The 18,785-nt window shown below is 42.5% G+C and overlaps 1 protein-coding gene across 1 annotated transcript in view; it reads right to left on the reverse strand.

Annotated features, from left to right (window-relative positions):
- The window catches only part of ATAD2 (ATPase family AAA domain containing 2), an 82,848-nt gene that overhangs the window by 21,823 nt on the left and 42,240 nt on the right, over positions 1-18,785 (reverse strand). The window contains exons 15-22 of the mRNA XM_082257941.1: positions 17,997-18,087; positions 17,605-17,916; positions 12,901-13,036; positions 11,509-11,695; positions 9,573-9,758; positions 3,581-3,716; positions 3,293-3,489; positions 2,653-2,812 (exon numbers count right to left, since the gene is read on the reverse strand). Coding sequence (XP_082114067.1) covers positions 2,653-2,812; positions 3,293-3,489; positions 3,581-3,716; positions 9,573-9,758; positions 11,509-11,695; positions 12,901-13,036; positions 17,605-17,916; positions 17,997-18,087 — 1,405 coding nt within the window. The remainder of the gene's footprint in view (positions 1-2,652; positions 2,813-3,292; positions 3,490-3,580; positions 3,717-9,572; positions 9,759-11,508; positions 11,696-12,900; positions 13,037-17,604; positions 17,917-17,996; positions 18,088-18,785) is intronic.

Below are 18,785 nucleotides of genomic sequence, written 5' to 3' on the forward strand. Positions count from 1 at the left end.
CCATTAAAAGCAACATGTTATACTTACCTGCTCTGTGCAGTGGTTTTGCACAGAGCAGCCCAGATCCTCCTCTTCTCTGGTCCCTCCCTCCTGTGGATTGCCCCCACAGCAAGCAGCTTGCTATCGGGCACCTGAGCCACAGCTGTCAGTGTCTATTCAAACAGTCGCAGCCCAGCCCTTTTTTCCATTGGCTCACGGAATTTGATTAACAGTAGCAGAAGCCAATGGCCCAGCGCTGCTGTCGCCGCCAATGAGAAGGGAGTCTCAGGCAGCTGAAACATTCCTGCAACATCGCTGGATAGAGATGGGCTCAGGTAAGTTTTAGGGGGGCCGAGGCGCACAGGCGGCTTTTTATCTTAATGCATAAAATGTATTAGATAAAAACCTTCTGACTTTTCAAACACTAAGTTTGACAATGGGGTCTGAGAACAAGGCAAGCACACAGACATTGGACAATACTGCACACCAAAGGGCTTAAAATGCAGTAACAAAGTGGTTAATCCTTCATAGAGCACATGAAGATTAAGTTAAAAAAAAAAATAATTCAAAACGTATTAAAAACAAAGATGCTGACATGTTAAAATGCACCATAGAAAGCACCAATGAAGAGAATTCATGCATTGTTTTCAGTCAGTGGTGCAGTCACACATCTTGCAAATTATATAGATAGCAAGGGAGTTTAGGATGTGTGTGTGTGTGTGTGTGTGTATGTGTATATATATATATATATACCCCCATGTCGACGCAAGCACGCACACGCCGCGGCCATTTTGTTTGTTTACATGCCTATATTCATCTACAGACATGTGAGTAGTTTGTGCTGTTTGATCACCATCCCTTACGTACTATACCATTTGGAGTCTTTTCTTCCTCTGAGGTCTATCTGAGGCTTACCCTGACCCGTGGGGGCTCTCCTTGGGAGGGGGATTATCTATATGTGTATTGGACAAGACTGAGGAACTCTGTTTTTGCCTATATGGATTGCGGATGATGGCTGTTTAATACACACAGGCTTGTCTGACCACTCATTTATTTGGGGGGTCCATATCTTCCGGTTAAGAGCACATCCATTTTTGGCACAGCGGTGAAATTAGGTCTCATCCTTGGCAGCTGGGATCTTTCCTTTATCTTCAACCTACCTTTTGTGGCACTAAGGGACTTACATATGGCTCTTTTGAATGTTTAATGGCTTATGTCTCATTTTGTTTATCTGTTAAGACATATTGTTTCTAGATCTACAGGCAACTATCTTTGTTCTTGATTTGCTCAATGATTTGGCGCTGCACTTTATTTATATATATTTTAGCCACATATGATAAATATCTAATCAGAATATAGTATCCTTTTATTGCATTGTGCACTTGGGCTAAACAATTTCCAGGGTCTGTGGTTAGTTCTGACGACACAGATGCCTTGGTTGATATGAGTGGCAGACTTTGCAGAGACTAATCACACCACAAACGCACTCCAGATCTGTTCAGGATGAGTTTCTAAATGCGCTCTTTTTTTATTTAAATCAGGTAATGTTTATTGAAGAAATTTTTTTTTGCCATTTACACAACAAAATAATATAGAAAACCGTAGCCCAAAACAAGAACCACTGAATAATAGTATAAAGAGTAACCAACACTCTTGTACCTTTAAACACAACTATAGTGATGTCATAACATTCTACGAATGCTTCCATATCACCATTAAAAAAAGGTCAACATTTTTTTATATCTCAGTTACATAGGTTAAAGTACCCTGATTCACAATCTCTAATGGACAAAGTGTACAGTGTTGATTCTAAAGAGCCATTTATCCCAGGTTTCCTGAAATTTTAGGACAACATATATGTCAACTCTCCCTTTTCAAGAAAAGGTCAACCGAGTCCCTCCATTGTTGCATTGTGGGAGGAGAGGGTGCATGCCACTTTTGTAATATCAATTTACACGCTAGTTATATGGCCCTTGTCCACATCAAGCTAAAATCATTTAGAAGAATATCCGCCGGGATAATACCCAGTATTGCCAAGTTTGGGTTTGAATAGAAAAAATATTAGGGACCTGAAAAATAGACCAGTAGCTGAATAGTTTGGGGCAACGCCATAACACGTGGACAAGGGTTTATGTGTTTTTGATGCATTTCTGGATGCTTCCCCCCCCCCCCCCCCACTGTACTGGGGCCTGGTGCATTTAAGCATTCCAATGCATTTTTGATGCATTTTACCACATTCTAGTACAGTTTAATGCAGGAAAAATTAAATGTGTTCCGCACTGGTGTGAACTAGGCCATTAGAAACCATATAGCTTACCAAGCATTTTTGATTCAGAGAAAAAAGAAAAACCCCACTGGACTGCATGTGGTGTGAACCCACCCTCACTATTTTCTTCACCACAGTTGTCATTGTTTAAAACTCTTTGTAAGCAACAGTGGAATTAGGTTGCATTTCCTAAAACCATCCACCATGTGACTAGATTTGAATAAAAACAAGACCCACCAATCAATAACTAAATCCCGCTAACACAATCAATAACTAAATCCCGCTAACACCTTAGGACATCCACCAAGAAAAGTTCAACTGTAGAGGGCCCATTCAAAACCGGCCATTAAAGTCAGGTCAAATACAAGGAGGATGTTCAAAAAATGTAAAGAAATATAGTAGCTCACCTCCTGGGTCCTTGTCTGGATTGTACTCCAATGCATTACTGCAGATAAGATCAATGTCCCTTAGGTATTCTTTCACAGTCTGATACTTGTGCAGATCAATTTTGCTTATAACAGTTGAGAGGTCCATAGGCTGAGCAATTACTGTGACATAATCTGGAACCTGAGAAACATGGAAAGTTTACAAAATAAAAATCAGTCAAAACCTGTCAGCAAAGAGTGGGGCGGAGCGTCTGAGTAGATGCAAACAGTCCTGCTCAGGAGAGAGCACGCATGAGTCCCCCCCATGGGAAGCAGCTTCCTATGGGGGCACTTGGGGGAGGAGCTGGAATCGCCAGCGGGAGACCCAAGAAGAGGAGGATCCAGGCTGCTCTGTGCAAAACCACTACACAGAGAAGGCAAGTATGACATATTTGTGTTTTTTTTTTTTCTAATTTCAAGCTGTACTATCACTTTAAAGTAAACATGTGCTTTAATACAATTCAAAAATTTGACCAAATATAATCCCTAAAACTGTCTGTGCTCAGTGTCTTTATAAAAAAAAAAAAAAAAAAAAAGCCTTTCTGAATTAACATTACAAATATTTCACCAGGTCAGAACACCTGAGACGCAAGCAAGTCATACAGAAACAAATCCTTATTACCTCCTCAAGGTCCACTGGCTTAGTAAAAGCCCTGAATCGTTTGTCAATGGCGATTCGGTGTGTAACGTCCCTTAGAAAGAGCCTCAGTTCACGCAGGGTTTCTTCCTCCTGTGCTTCCAATCGTTTCAGCTCCTCGGTAGTAAGTGGGCGGGGCTCAGGTGGTGGAGCCACTGGCAGCACCTCAAGAGCTTGGAGAACTAATATAAAAAACCAAAAAAAAACAAAGACACATGGCAACACTGCTGTAAAAGATTCCTTTATTGTTAAAGACTTCAAGATGAGACTAACCTGCCTTCCTTTTGGAAGTTGGAGGCTTAGCAGCTTGGTTCAAAATAAGATCCCGAAAGAAAGCTTTCCTGTCTTCCTTGTCTGGTAACTTTGCATGGAAGACCTCCTCATAATCATCCAGAAACAAATCTTGTAACTATAGGGAAAAGCAGATCAGTTATTCCAAGGCTGGTAAAATAGTTATTTTTGCAAAATTTACGCTCTTTTTTTGTTTATAGCGCATGATCAAAAAAAAAAAAAAAACCGCACAGGTGATCAAATACCACCAAAAGAAAGCTCTGTTTGTGGGAAAAAAAAAAAAGGACGTGAAATTCATTTTAGGTACAGCGTCGCAATTGTCCGTTAAAGTCACGCAGTAAAAAAAAAAAAAAAAAATATCGCAAAAAAAAACCCTGGTCAGGAAGGGGGTAAAATCTTCTGGGGCTTAAGTGGTTAAAACTAGTTTTCTGGCTGCCTTTAATACTTTTTGGACATTTTACAGGTCAGCGACTCCAAGTATTGGGACTACATTAAGCTGCATCTGCAACATTCCTGTTTCTGCTTAGGGACCCAAGTATAGAACCCACCGATTTAGCATGACAGCCATCACAAAATGTCTGCTTCTGTTCAGTAATCAGATGTGTGGAAACCCTTCATCTAGCATGACAGCCTGCAATCAGCGTTTACATAAAGCCAGAAATGGGTACCTGTGCATTTCAAGTTAGCCCAGATTTCCTTTTATAAAACATAACATAGCCCTCAATTTATAGAGTATGCTTATGCCATTTACATTCGTATCTTCTATAGTGGAGGTTATGGTCTGATATTGATATTAAAATAGATTCGAATTACAGGGCTAAAGCCTAACTTCAGCATCTTCTTCCACCTTCTGAAGTGAGGAACTAGATTTGTCCCATTTGGTCTTTGACCCAATTGTGGGCACTTCCCTTTACCCCCCTCCCCTTTCTTTGATGTTCACCCCCCTTTTTCTTTGATGTTCTGCCTAATGAACAGTAAGACAGAGACATCAATAAACTCCGTTTGATCCCTTCCCCCACTATGCTAAAACAGCTTCATTTTCTCTCTGCCCTCATTGGATAGATTTCCCATCATTTCCTGTCCCTAAAAAGGTAGGGGAATTTACCCATCATCGTGGAATATGGCAATAAAGGGTAATTCTTAAAGTGGAACAATACTCTCCTTAGCTTCAGCGATGTGGCATCCTCAAGCTCTCGTCCGCCTTCCGGGTCTTGATCACCAGCCGCTGTCTTTGGCTGGGCAGGAATGACGTTGCTGAATTTGTACAGTGAGCTGCACATGTGCAACTCACTTTACAGGGGCAGACAGGCAGGAAAGTAAGCTTTAATGCAGAAGAGACAAAGCATATCTCTTCAGCATTAAAAAAACTTGCTGGTGAGCCCATTTTATTTACATAGGCTACAGTTCCACTTTAAGGGCTGTATGTTGGAAGTGAAGGATCAATAAAACCTTTTATTAAATAGATTAAAATTGGTTTTTATGTTTTTCCTTTTCATTTCATCTACATGCATTCTCTGCAGGATATCCCCACCCTACTGAAACTCGATCCAATGCTGTGCCCGAGAGAAGCAGCTCTCTCCTCACAGTACATAGAGTGGGAGCCATTGGCAGCCTGTGAGGAGAGAGCGAGGGGGCGAGGCCGAGCACAGAACGTGGTGAGAGTACAGCTTGTATAACAGTGTAAAATTGCTGTCCCCTCAAAATAACTCAACATAGCCATGTCTAAACCGCTGGCAACAAAAGTGAGTACACCCCATAAGTTAAAATGTCCAAATTGGGCCCAAAGTGACAATATTTTGTGTGGCCACCATTATTTTCCAGCACTGCCTTAACCCTATTGCGCATGGAGTTCACAGGTTGCCATTGGAGTCCTCATCCACGACGACATCACGGAGCTGGTGGATGTTCGAGAACTTGTACTCCACCACCTTCCATTTGAGGATACCCCACAGATGCTGCTTAATAGGTTTTAGGTCTGGAGATCTGGGACTGTGACACCAGGGCAATAGTGAATATCGGCCTCAGTGCTGAACCAGCCAGGGTGTACATATTGCGGCCCACAGCCTAAGGCTTCCTGTCAGCCTGGTCCTTTAAGGCCAGGGACTCTTCAACCGCGATCATGGTTGCCTCGTTTTAATCTGGAAACCGGAGGGTCCACCACCGATGCAACAGTCCACTTCTTAAGAAGGGACTCCTCATAGGGGTATCGCCCAGCAAAATCACTTGGGGACCCCAAGGGGACGCTTTGGTCGTCCCCACAATTTAGTGACAATTCTGTCAAAATGGAGGGAAAGGGAACACCTTTACCGCTCTGGATGTCTTGTGAATGCCAAAGGGAACCTGTGCCTCCGCCACGGCTTTAGCTGCATCCTCCATCTTTAAGGTCTCGCGCACAGCTACAATCAGTGCGTCCCACCAGCACCTTTTCGTACGTGGTTGCAGAAGTGGAGGAATCCTCCTCAGGATCTGAGGATTCAGGGCACGTGGTCGCAGACCCACCAGGGTGGTCCATGTCTGTGGCGGCCGAATCAGATTCAGGATCTGATAAGACAGATGAAGCAGGGGACGGCGGGGGCGCTATTTGCCAGCCTGACGCCCAAAAGCCACCTCCACCTGGGACACAAGGACTCCAGGATGGCCATCAGTGCATCGATGGATGGATGGGACCCGGAGGGCCCGACAGCCTCAGAGGGGATCAGGGGGGGGGATGTGCTCCAAAGACTGCATGAGTCACCATGGGGACCCCACAAAAAAAGTGTAAAACACTGCTAAGGGACAACTCCCACCGCTCAGGCAGCCCACCTTGTTGCCAGCCACTGAGCACCAATCGATCCTCAATAGAGGGAGAGGAACCCCTCCCCCCCACCACAGCACCCTGCCCCCACCCTAGGTGGTGGACCAGGCCACCCCACAGACCCAGCGTGGGGGGTAGGATGGCCAGACTGACGAGGGGGGTGCCTAACTGGGAGGAGGGGAACCCAACGGTCGAACCATCCCATGGAGGGGCCCACGTCCATCCCCAAAACCCCCCAGGGAGAGAGGGGGGACAGTTCCTTACCATACTAGGTACCAGGCGGGCACCGCTATAGACAGAACCTCCTCTCCATAGAAATAGGGGGCTGTCGGCCAGGAGGAACGATGCGACTCGGCAGAGCCCCCGGCATATGCGACCTCGCAAGGCGTTTAACTCGCAGGCCAGCCCCTGTCCGGCGGGACTATGTCGCGGCTGACCTAGCGCGGAGCTGAGGACTGTGTGCGCTTGCAGGCCAGACTGGGGTGAACACTGGAACTAGATTATCCAGCCCACTGCCCAGTCCGGTAGTTGATTGTAGATCTCTTAGGAAAAAAATCCAGGAGAAAAAAAAATTCTATCTAAAAAGAAAACATTGCCAGGAACCCAGCAAGGAAATGGGTCCTTACTCCGGACTAGGCAGAAAAAAAAACAAGTACCTATAGCAGCAGAGGGAGGGAGTGTACCCCCTGGGACTGCCCATAGGCATAGCCAGACTTTTTCTGCCTAGTGCCCTACTCCTGTAGGGGGGCAGTAGAACCCAATGGTTAAGATGATCAGGAGCTGTGTCCATCAATGAATGAAAGAAAAATAGGCCTAGTCTAAGTGGTATATATAAAAAAAAAAAAAAAAGAAGTAAAATCCATACAATTTGCTGACTGCTTTGACTGTTAAAAACTGCTAGCAACTCACCCAAGGACAGAACTCCTAGTAAACATAGCCCAGAGAGTCAATCTTGAAAAAAAAAAAAATTGGCCCTACTGTGTATGTATGAGTTAGGGACCTTAGATTGTAAGCTCCTTGAGGGCAGGGACTGATGTGAATGTACAATGTATATGTAAAGCGCTGCGTAAATTGACAGCGCTATACAAGTACCTGAAATAAATAAATAAAATACAGCCCTGCTAAGCTACAAAATAAATAAAAAAAAAAAAAAAAAAAAACACACTAAAAAGAAAACCTGTGCAACGATAAAAATACAGGAGTCGTCGTAAGTGTCAACCTACGAACACTACAGTAGTTGCCCGTCTCTGGATTCAGTACAGTGGCTTGCTAAACTAAATTAAGCAAGCAGGTTAAAAAGTCAGTGTCTGATCTCCAGAACTAATGCAGGTCTGTGTCCCAAATATAAACGGATGAGAATGACAGCCAGGAAAATAGCATTTTATACTGCAAAAGATGACTGCATACTCTAGCAGTACAGGTTTCCTAGAGTATGGTTTTCCCTGAATTTGCGATTTGCCAACCATGAAAGAAAAATAGTTTTTGTAAGAACTTAACCGTAAAACTCTTTTCTGAGTCCTCCCCTAACACAGCCTTCAAGAGTGGGTAATGGCGCCCTCTGCAGGAGTAGGCTAGGCAGTTTGAAATGTTAATTAAAAACCTTTCTATACTTAGACACACCTCTAGGGGGCCGTCCTCAGCAATTATCCTGATCCAGTTACCACTGGTCCTCAGTTTGTAGCAAGCAGTATCGGAAGACAACAACCCCAAGAGCCAAAAAACCCAGAGGGGCGGGGGCTGCGACTGTCGGAGGACTCCGAGAAAAGAGTTTTACGGTAAGTTCTTACAAAAACTATTTTCTCTTACGTCCTCCGACAGCAGCAGCCCCTCATACAGCCTTTACGAGTTGGACGTCCCAAAGCAGTGTAGGTGTGGGAAAAAAATGCAACCTACCCAATAGGCAACGTAACAACCAAGCCAGAGGAAGAAAACCAACTGGGCCAACAGGGCAACAGAAGCGCAACAGGAGCTAACCCAGAATAAAAAAGAACCCCACTAGGAAGAGACAGGACAAAAATACCTGACTCTTCAAACAACCGCGCACTCAAAACTTTGTGGCCAAAAGAAGCATCCGAGGATGCCACCACATCAAGTGTGTAAAAATTTTGTGAAAAGTGTGCACAGGCGACTAGGTCGCCGTTTGCACACCTGAGCCACAGAAGCCTGATGGCAAAGACGCCCAAGAGGCACTGATGGTTCTAGTAGAACGTTCCTTTACAGGAAAAGGAGGAACCTGACCCTTGATTGAATAGGCATGAACAATCGTCTGTCCGATCCATTTAAATATGGTCGCTGCGGACGCAGCCGTACAAAGAAAAAACATTTAAGAAAAAAAAAAAAAAACTGAGACGCTAGGTCCCAGCAGGGAAGAGCTAGCCTACTCCTGACGCTAGGCAGCATAAAACTGAGGACCAGTGGTAACTGGATCAGGATAATGGCTGAGGACGGCCCCCTAGAGGTGTGTTCCAAGTATAGAAAGGTTTTTTATTAACATTTCAAACTGCCTAGCTTACTCCTGCAGAAGGCGCCATTAATCACTTGTGAAGGCTGTGAGGGGCTGCGACTGTCGGAGGACGTAAGAGAAATCAAGATTGCTATTTTCTATAAAATAAGCACAAGCTCAAAATATCATTACATAGCCTAAGGCAGTGGTCTCCAAACTGCAGCCGGATGCGGCCCTTTGCTTGCCTCCATCTGGCTCTTGAGGCATTATTTCTTACACTGAACAACAATTGGGCATAATTCCTGCCATTGATGCAAACAATGGGACACTATTCTTTACATTAACAATGGGGCACCATTCCTATGGACACCAACTATTTCTCCCCCTAATACTTAAAGATCCAGCATGGTTTACTACCACTGGGCACAGTCCAGCCCCCTAAAGTCTGGAGGACCATAAAATTGGTCCTTTAGAAAGTTTGGAGACCCCTGGCCTAAGGCAATCTAATGCAAGTTGTTGTTTTCTCGCCAGATTGAAAAAAAAAAAAAAACACTCAAAATCTGATTGGTTGCAAAGGACTGTTCAGTTTACTTGCATAAATGTTTTAAAATAATTAGGATCTAACCCAGCTTGAAATGTGAAGGTAAAGATATAGCTAGACAAGAAGGAAATCGTTTTGTATTAGCACTAGCCATTTCCTTCAAAATATTAACTCTTAACCAAAATGCTGTTCTTACCTCCGAGTCTAGATCACTATATTCCATGTCACTTGTTGCCAAGAGGAGGATTGGAGAAAACGATGGTATACTTTTGATTAGGGTAAGAAATGTTGCTTTCAAGGTGTTGCCAACCGTCTCCCACCATAGATGAATGTGTGGAATATACAGAATGCTAGGAACAGTCCTTCTTGCCTCACGAAAGAGCTGGACCAAAAAAAAGGGAGAAGTTGTGCAATTAAGCCCAAATCATTCCATTCAGTGCCATCTACTTAAATGCACACAGTCCGCATATTTGAGGATAGCATTGCTTCAGAAAACTCTCAAGTATTCCTGGCTTCTGAAGACATCACGACGAAACGCGTCAAGATGGGATGTACGGCATGTCACGTAGAGCTTATGTGGAACGCACGCTAACACCTAGGCAAGTTTTTTCCATCACCGCTAGCGCGGATGCCAGTACAGGATGTAATTTTAACTATTTCTTGTATGCCAGACCTTATACAAAGGTTTTTTTAATTAAACTGCAAATACTTTTTTACGCTATGAGTTTTGTTCTCAGTTTTTCCTATTACCCTGTCTGCTAAGGAGGGGATGTGGGGAGCCGGCCAGAGGATACATCCTGGTCACAGAGAGCTTTATCTGACCCTTTTTGTCATAAGACAAGGTGGGTCAGCAGCATCTGGTGAGTGGGGATCTTCACTTCACCTTTTTGCATGTGGTGTTTTTTTGGGAGCACACAGAGGAATCTGTTGGTTATTATAGGCACTACACGGCACAAGTTATTTTATGCAAGAACTTTATATATATATATATATATATATATATATATATATATATATATATATATATATATATATATATATATATATATACTGGATGTTGTATATGTCGACAGGGATTAAGAACATCATTTTTGGACTTCTTATATTCCTGCATAAAAATTGTGTATGGTTTAAATTGTGTATAGTCAAGTTGGATCATTTTCACTTCTGTCAATATCAGCAATGTGACATAAGTGACATAAGTGCTGTTTGTTCAGAGAACACCACTCTTGTGGATTATCTATCATTCATTGATTATATATATATATATATATATATATATATATATATATATATATATATATATATATATATATATATATATACACACACACACACACACAAACCACGTAGAAGACCAAAGGGGACAGACATAATAGTATGTGTGAATGCGAGTTCGGGACTTTAGTCTATAAGCTCTTTGAGGGTAGGGACTGATGTGAACGTACAATATGTAAAGTGCTGCATAAATTGACACTGCGATTTAAGTTCTTATAATAAATATAAATAGAGATGTAAATTAAGAATAGCTCTACTGAAAAGTTAAATGCAAATGCAGGCTGCAACATGAACCTACCCTGTAGCTCCATCTGCTTGAAAATACAAGTGACAACCTTTGATTGGCACTGAGGCCATTGCTGCTCATTATAATATAAAGCTGCGCTAAATGAAAATCCAAAACATGAAGTTTTGTGTAAAAGTCCTCATAAAGTCCCATACACCATTGAGATATATATAAACAATTTTTATAAAAGTGATGAAATTCTTAGAATAAAAAAAAATAATGTCCAAATGCATCCAGATATTGACTCCTCTGAATAAATGTTTGGGATATATACTGCGAAACAGCAAATAAGATCGCCTGATTAAAGGATGGTAACGCTCCAAACCAAATGCAAATACTCAGAGTAACCCTCCAAGCGGGATACTACATATTTATCCATTGCTGCTCATTGCTAAATGTGCAATTTTTTTTTAAAGCAGCAGTATGGTCATACTTCTGCTTTCATTTTTTTTTTTCCTAAATTATTAATTTACCTTGTTATCCAAAACATCTACATTTATTCCCTTAAAATCTGACCACAACAACATATGGGCAAGAGTCCAGCAGAAAGTTAAAAAAGTTGAATTACCTGTGCACAAGTTTCTTCTGGGGAAGTTACACTAACCCCAAAAAGCACGGCCAAATCCAATGTGTAGACTGTGAACTTTTCCAGAGTGTGAATGAGTGCTGGAGCCAGGTGCGTACCCTGACCCAGGCCTGGCGGCCCACAGATCAGAAACCTAGGCCTGTACGAAGTGGGCTGGTGATAGGCATTCCTGATCAATATATAAAAAAAAAGACAGTTACTACAACTCTTTTACTATACAAGGAACACAAAAAATCTTAGTTTCAAAACCTGAGGGCAGAGTTCTGTGTGGGGAGGTTCTGAGGGAGCTGCCTGGGGAAGCGAGCATAGAAACCAGACTTCTGTGTTTACAAGTGACAGAAGAGCGGTAACAGTGAATATGGCCAACCCGGGGGCCTATATTAAAGGTAGGGGCCTGGAGCTGCAGCTCCAATCGCCCCTATGTTAATCTGGCCCTGTCAACAACACTGAAAAAGAACAGCGTGCCATAATAGCCACGCTTGCGAAACGCCTAACAGGCAAAATAAATAATGACTTTACATTTTAATAAAGGCATTGTGCCTACAGCTAGATGCCTTTACTCCAGTATTAAAATTTCCTGGCTCATCAGTAAGCTGGGAATTTATCCGGTGGTGGCTGGCCATAGAGATTAGCAGAGGAAAGATTGGCCTCCACTCAATCTCTATGGCCTTGGAGGCTGGGAGCAACGTCATGATGTCACTTTTGGTTCACAGCCGATGTAAACAAGGCCTTTTATGGAAATCATTGTAAAGGACAGAGTGCAAGAAGAAAACATTTTTTTCTCAAAAGCACCTCCCTCTGCAGTGACGAACACATACGAAGGTCAAGCCCACATATGTAAAAATGTTTGCACCACACGTGGGGTATCACCACGAACGTTCTAGCGAGAGCAATATTTCTAGCACTAGACCTCCACCAACTCTAAAATGTTATATTTTACAAAAAAAGTTGATTAAGGCCCCCCCCCCTTTTAAATTCATTAGTGGATTATTTAAAAAAAAAAAAAAAACACTGCATAAATAGTGTGACCTAAAAAAATAGCAACGACCGGTATATTTCACATACATACATACATATATCCATCTATATACATTTATATTTATCATGTTTGGGGGTTCTTTCCTAGCCAAAAAAAAAAAAAAGTGTCAGAATAGGCCTGGTCCTTAAGTGGTTCTAAAGTCAAAGTTTTTTTTTTCTTTTAATCTTAATGCATTCTCTGCATTAAGATAAAACAAACTGATGTATGCATTATAGGGGATAAGCAAACTCCTTCACCAATTTTAGACAATGGTGAAAGAGATTTTAATTAATTAGTATTAAAGTACAGTATTTAAATCCTACAAGTCAATGCATCAGATTTATAAAAGTACTTACACACTGAGGTGAATAAACGGGCGATTTTCTTTTGGTTTGCCATTCGGTAATCTATTGATTACCCCATTTTCAAACACAGAGGGACTTTCGTCATCGCTATAAATCAGGTCTTCATCCAACAAATCAATGCCAAGTGCTTAAATATACAAGAGAAAAAAAAATAAATGAGTGAAGGGAATACTTACAAGTGATCTTGGCACAAAGTAGAAGTGGTGCCCTCACATCTAAATATCTGATGGTCTAGTCACAAGTGAAATTTAGGGCCTGACATAACCGGCCAGTAAAACCCAAAATAAGCATGGCGTAAAGTTTCAGAATTCAGTGTTTTGATACATGTCCCTGGCATTAAAGCATCAGCATGTAAGCTCTGACCAGATCAATCTAATGCTGACACCGAACTCTGCTCCAGCAGGCAAACCAAAGGAAGGAGGAGTATCAGTAGAAAGCAAATAGGTGAACCTGTTGCTGTACCCTTCATGCAGAAAGCAAAGGCGGTCACTGAAGTCCAACTGAACACTTATGGCTTGTCTACTAAGCAGCCAAGCAAGAAACAGAAGAAATTACAGGATACAGCCTGGTGTAAAGACATCTGGCAATTAAACTAAACAGATTTATAGGAGACCGAAATCTAAAAAGGTAGATCTTACATATTGCTTGAGGCGATTGATTGTAGCCACATTAGTGCACTTGCGACAGAAACAACTGAGTACTGCCCATGATATTTTTTATCTGCATTAACCGGTTACCGACCGCCGCAAGTACATATACTGCGGCAGTCAGCCCCGGCCAGGCAAAGTGACGTATGGGTACGTCACTAGCCTGGGAGCTTATAGCGGCCGGGAGCGCGCCGCCGGAGGAGCGCTCCCGCCTCGGCTCGTTCACGGACACCTCCGTGCGTGTGACCGGCGGACCCGATGTCCGCCGGTCACTCGCGATCGTTCGCTGTGAAGGGAGAAAGGCAGGCGGCTAATGTAAACAAAGCCGCCTGTCATTCTTCCCTGTGTAAAAGCACTGATCTAATGGTCCTGCTATGTAGGACCGTTGATCTGTGCTGTTATACACAGCCACATCCCTGCACAGTTAGAATCACGCCCCTAGGGACACACTTAACCCCTCCCTCTCCAATAAAGTTAACCCCTTCCCTGTGTCATTTTTACAGTAACAGTGCATATTTATAGCACTGATTACTGTAGTAATGTCACTGGTACCGCCAAAAGTGTAAAAAATGTCAGTCAAGGGCCCGATCTGTCCACCGCAATCCCAAAAAAAAAAAAAAAAAAAAAAAAAAAAAAACGCACAGGTAATCAAATACCACCAAAAGAAAGCTCTGTTTGTGAGGAAAAAAGGACGTCAAATTTGTTTAGGTACAGCGTCACACGACCGCGCAATTGTCCGTTAAAGTCACGCAGTGCCAAATCACAAAATACCCCCTGGTCTGGAAGGGGGTAAAATCTTCCGGGGCTTAAGTGGTTAACACCCTGCTAACACGTTTGTGAATTAGTATGGCTTGGACCTTGAAGGGGACATACACTGAAATCTTGGCCTGAAAATGTGTATTTGTGCAAATAAAAAAAGCATCATTGATAGTACTCAATTGTTTCTAAAAAGGTAGATCAAAACCCAATCACGAAAAGCTTTACCGTTGATTCGTTTTTAAGAAGCATTTCAGATTTTTTTTTTGCCCCAGATCTACAGCATTCATTAAAATACTGGTAATCCTGCAATGTAGGTCTGGGCACTTCCTGGTATGGGACAACAACTGTCCTCCAACTGTGTCCTGTGGCAGATGACTGCTTGGAGACAAAGTGCCTGAAGGAGGCTGGCAGAGCAGCAATGTTGCATAAAAATGTAGAGAGTGGGGGGTAATTTTATGAGAAAACACTTTTCTGATACCATCAAACCTGGAAGGCTAAGGACATTTTGTGGTGCAGACACGTTGCAGGTAACAGCTTTGGAATAAAGGCAAATATAAAATGGACTGATTTTGAGCCTGCAAATTCTGCTTTAACTTTTTTACTGCCAGAGCCATTTTTGTGCATACTCTTAAAAAAATAAACTAAATATGTGAAGATTACTAAAACATTATATATTTCCTGAAGAAAATATTTATGGCATGCAACTGCAATATATTATGCAATTTATAGGCAAAGTATAAAAAGATGAGGTTGTTCGTTTATTAGATACCCAATGTATCAAACTTCAAAGTGGAACGAAATGTAGTTTCCTCCAGCGGTCCTTGACCAACATCTTCTCCTGTATGCTGGTTTTCATTAGTGTCATTGGCAGGCGTGGGATGACATCACATCACTCCAGCACAGAGGGATCGCGCCGACTGCTTTAAGCTGAACTGCATAGTTCAGTTTACATGCCGGAGGACACTGCAAACAGACAGGCAGGTGTACTTTTTATTGCAGAAAAGACACTGCAGGTCTCTTCAACAAAAAAATCTGCCTGACCACAGCAAACCGCAGAACTTTATCTCTGCTTTAAATTGGGTGTATCCAAAAAAAACGCAAGAAACTTTGATAACCCAAGTTTTTCCCAAGACGATTTACAAGCCCCTACAGGTTATCACTTTAGAGTTCACCATGAAGAACATGTAGCACAATCTACATTTCTGTATGCATGTGCCCCCAATGCGTTTTTCACTTTTGCATGTGTTCAAAATGTTTTGGGGGAGTTTAAGTGCCTAGGTGTAACTTTCACAAAATTTTATTTCTCATCACATAGCGTACCAAATGTCCCCTATGTGATGCTATTTTGTATCCCTGATGTCTCCCATTGAAGAGAATGGAGCGCAGATTACACTCCATTTGCTTTTTCCCTTGCCACTGCGGCTAGGGAAAAAAAAAGCTGAAGCCATATGAGATAATACACATCCCTTCCAGGTATTTGCTAGGTAGGGGAGATAAGTGAAAAGATTCATTGGTCTTCATCCCCTCTACCTGCCTGGGAAACATGAAAGTGAATGGAAGCAATCAGGCAGTTGTACAACTGCCCAATCATTTTCACCTAACAGCCTGTGGCAGCGAAAGGGTTAAAGGATACGTGTTCACCTTTTGTAACATGTTCTATCCATATGCAGGGTGTAACAGGTTACAAATCCCCCAGCCCCCGCCCGGCTCCCTGTCGTAAGGGGCGGGGGGATGGATCTTCTCCCACCACTGTCACACTCTGCAAAGATCAAAGCTGAGTGGGGCTCTGCACCCCGATCATTCATTCAGAGTTCTGTTCGAAGAAAACTACAAGGTCCATAAGCCTTTGCGGCTGTCAGCTTGTAGTTCTCTAAACTACCACAGCGCTGTTGAGCTGGTAGTGGTAGTTCATTGATGCTTCCTGTTAAGTGTGTAACTGCCTGGTTGTACAATGTATGGCCTAACTGCTTACACACAGTCTGCAAGAGGCCTGCTTTGCATCCGCTGATTGTGGGTGCAATGAAATCCAGCCTCCCAATAAAAATAAATTCACATTTTTTTACCTGCTATATAAACCGCTAGCAATGTAAAGACATTTTCAGAAAATAAATCATAAGAGAAAAGAAGGCTGAGACTGTAGCCTCAGCACAGGGAAGCCTATCCACGCCTAAGCTAGGCAGAAGACAAACTGAGTTGGGATGGCTATTGCAGGGGGGTATTGGACTAGAAGGACAGCCCCCATGGGTGCGACTATGTAGATGAATTGTTCTTTTACAAGTCTTATGCCTAGAAACTCCTGCGGAGAGGAAGCAATACCTATTAGTGAAGACTGTGTGAATGGGCGGCGACTGTCGGAGGACGTAAGAGAAAAATGCATTTTATTTAAAAAGATGAATTTATCCTTTAACCCAGGGGTCGGCAATCTACGGCCCGCCGTCGCTAAATGTCCGGTCTGTCAGTGCACAGACATTTTATCCATCTCGCGCCTGCGCTATAGCCGAAAGGCCGCTACAGAGCGGACACTAATTGCCGGGAGAGCGTCCATGTACGTCTTCCCCACACACCAGGGACAATCTGTGATGGTCGTGTCCTTTAGATACAGCCAATCACAGATCGTGGTAAATGGCCAATCACTGCAGCCATTTACCATGTGATCACCTCGTACAATGAGGGATGATCTTAAATGTAAACATATGAGATAATCTCTCATTGACCGCTCTCCTTCCTTACACAGAGATGTGTGAGGGGGGAGAGCGATATTGGAGCAAAATTAGTGTTTTGTCATTGCTAAAAAAGTGGCCATCAGTGTCACCGTATTACGGTTATAACTACTGTTCTGTTATTAATGTTTAAAAGTAAAATGTTATTCAAAGTTTCTTGCATTTTGTTGAATATTATCATACAGCGGGATAGGGATCAGGACACTGCTATAAAGTGAAAACCATCTGAATGTGCAGCAAGGCAGTTTTCACTTTAGAACGCCACAAGGAGGAGGACCCTGCAGCGATGGAATGAACCTACCTGCTCCCTCAAGGTGAACTGCCTTCGTATTAGTGAAGCACCTTAAAGTGAAGCAAACCTGTACTATTACTACTAGGATTATTATTATTCTCATTTATTAGCAGGTGAATGCGGCCCTCCATGCATTCACATACATTGAATACGGCCCTTAAGTGGGGAAAAAGGTTACTGACCCCTGCTTTAACCCATGTCCTGGTCACCCATATCTAAAATCAATACATGTAACAATTTAGTAAGGGTTAAAGTAATACAGATACGTCTTACGCACCAGGCTCTTTATGTTTTATTCCTTCTTCCATATGTGGGAAAACTTTCTTCAATGCCTCCAAGATGTTGCAGAGGGTGTTCTGAAGCAAAGGTTGGATAATGCAGGAAAGTGCATGTCCAGGGGAGACAACAGCTCTCTGTGATGCAGGCACAATTTTCTGCATGGCAAACATGAAGTCCCTAGCAGTCATTTTAATAGAGGACACATCAAGCTGCAGCTTCTCGGTTGTTGTGTAAATCTGAGGGTAACGCTTGCGTAAAGCGCACAAGGCAGCTTCAGAGCACAGAGATTTTATGTCCGCCCCACAATACCCTGCAAAGAAGAAACAGAATTATATACGAAGAAGCATATCTAATTCATAATGTTGTCCTGTAACACAAAGCAGTTCTTACCAACACACTTTTCAGACAGTTCCTGCAAAAACGTTTCTGATGGGTGTGGATTCCATTCTTTTGTGTGAATTTTCAGAATTTCCAGACGTGCCTGTCAGCAGGTAAATACCAATTACACAAAAGCATGAAAGGCTACAAATTTAAATACATCCTCATATTTGATAAGTCATTCCTCCACTCTCATATCTCTTTAACAGACTAAAGCACTGAGAGGCAACAAGTACTGACATTGTGTAGGTTCTCTTCCATCTCCTCAGTTGGCTGCAGGTCATTACAGTGAGACTCAGTTCACACTACTGCAATCAGACATTGATGTGATTTACAGTGCGATTATTAGTGTGACTTTAATGCATCTTTCCATATTCTATGGGCCAAGTCACACTAAAAAAGCACCAAAGTACCACAGGAACCTTTTCCAAAATCACACCGTACTCAGTCGCATCGTTTAGAAAGGGCACCATTAAACAATGATATTTCTCCGGTCACGCATAGCTGTGCAACTCAAGTGAACCAGGCCTGAATATTTTAGTACTCTGAAATGGAATCTGGTGCTGAACCTTTGCCAGTGCAATTTGCATAATATGTGTTATTGATGGCAGAAGGTGTTCCTCACAAGAAATTTATAGATGTTTGCAAGCGGTTTAGGGCAATAACAGTTAATGTAAGCACTGTGCATTGCAAATAAAGGCAAAATGCAAGGAAAAAAAAAAAAAGTTGCCAAGCTGTCAAACTTTACAGGGAAAATAATGAATGAATTAAAAAGACATCTGACAGAGCACTCAGCAAGAA

This window comes from Pelophylax lessonae (assembly GCF_965119305.1).
Source record: "Pelophylax lessonae genome assembly, chromosome: 5".
Taxonomy (NCBI): Eukaryota; Metazoa; Chordata; class Amphibia; order Anura; family Ranidae; genus Pelophylax; species Pelophylax lessonae.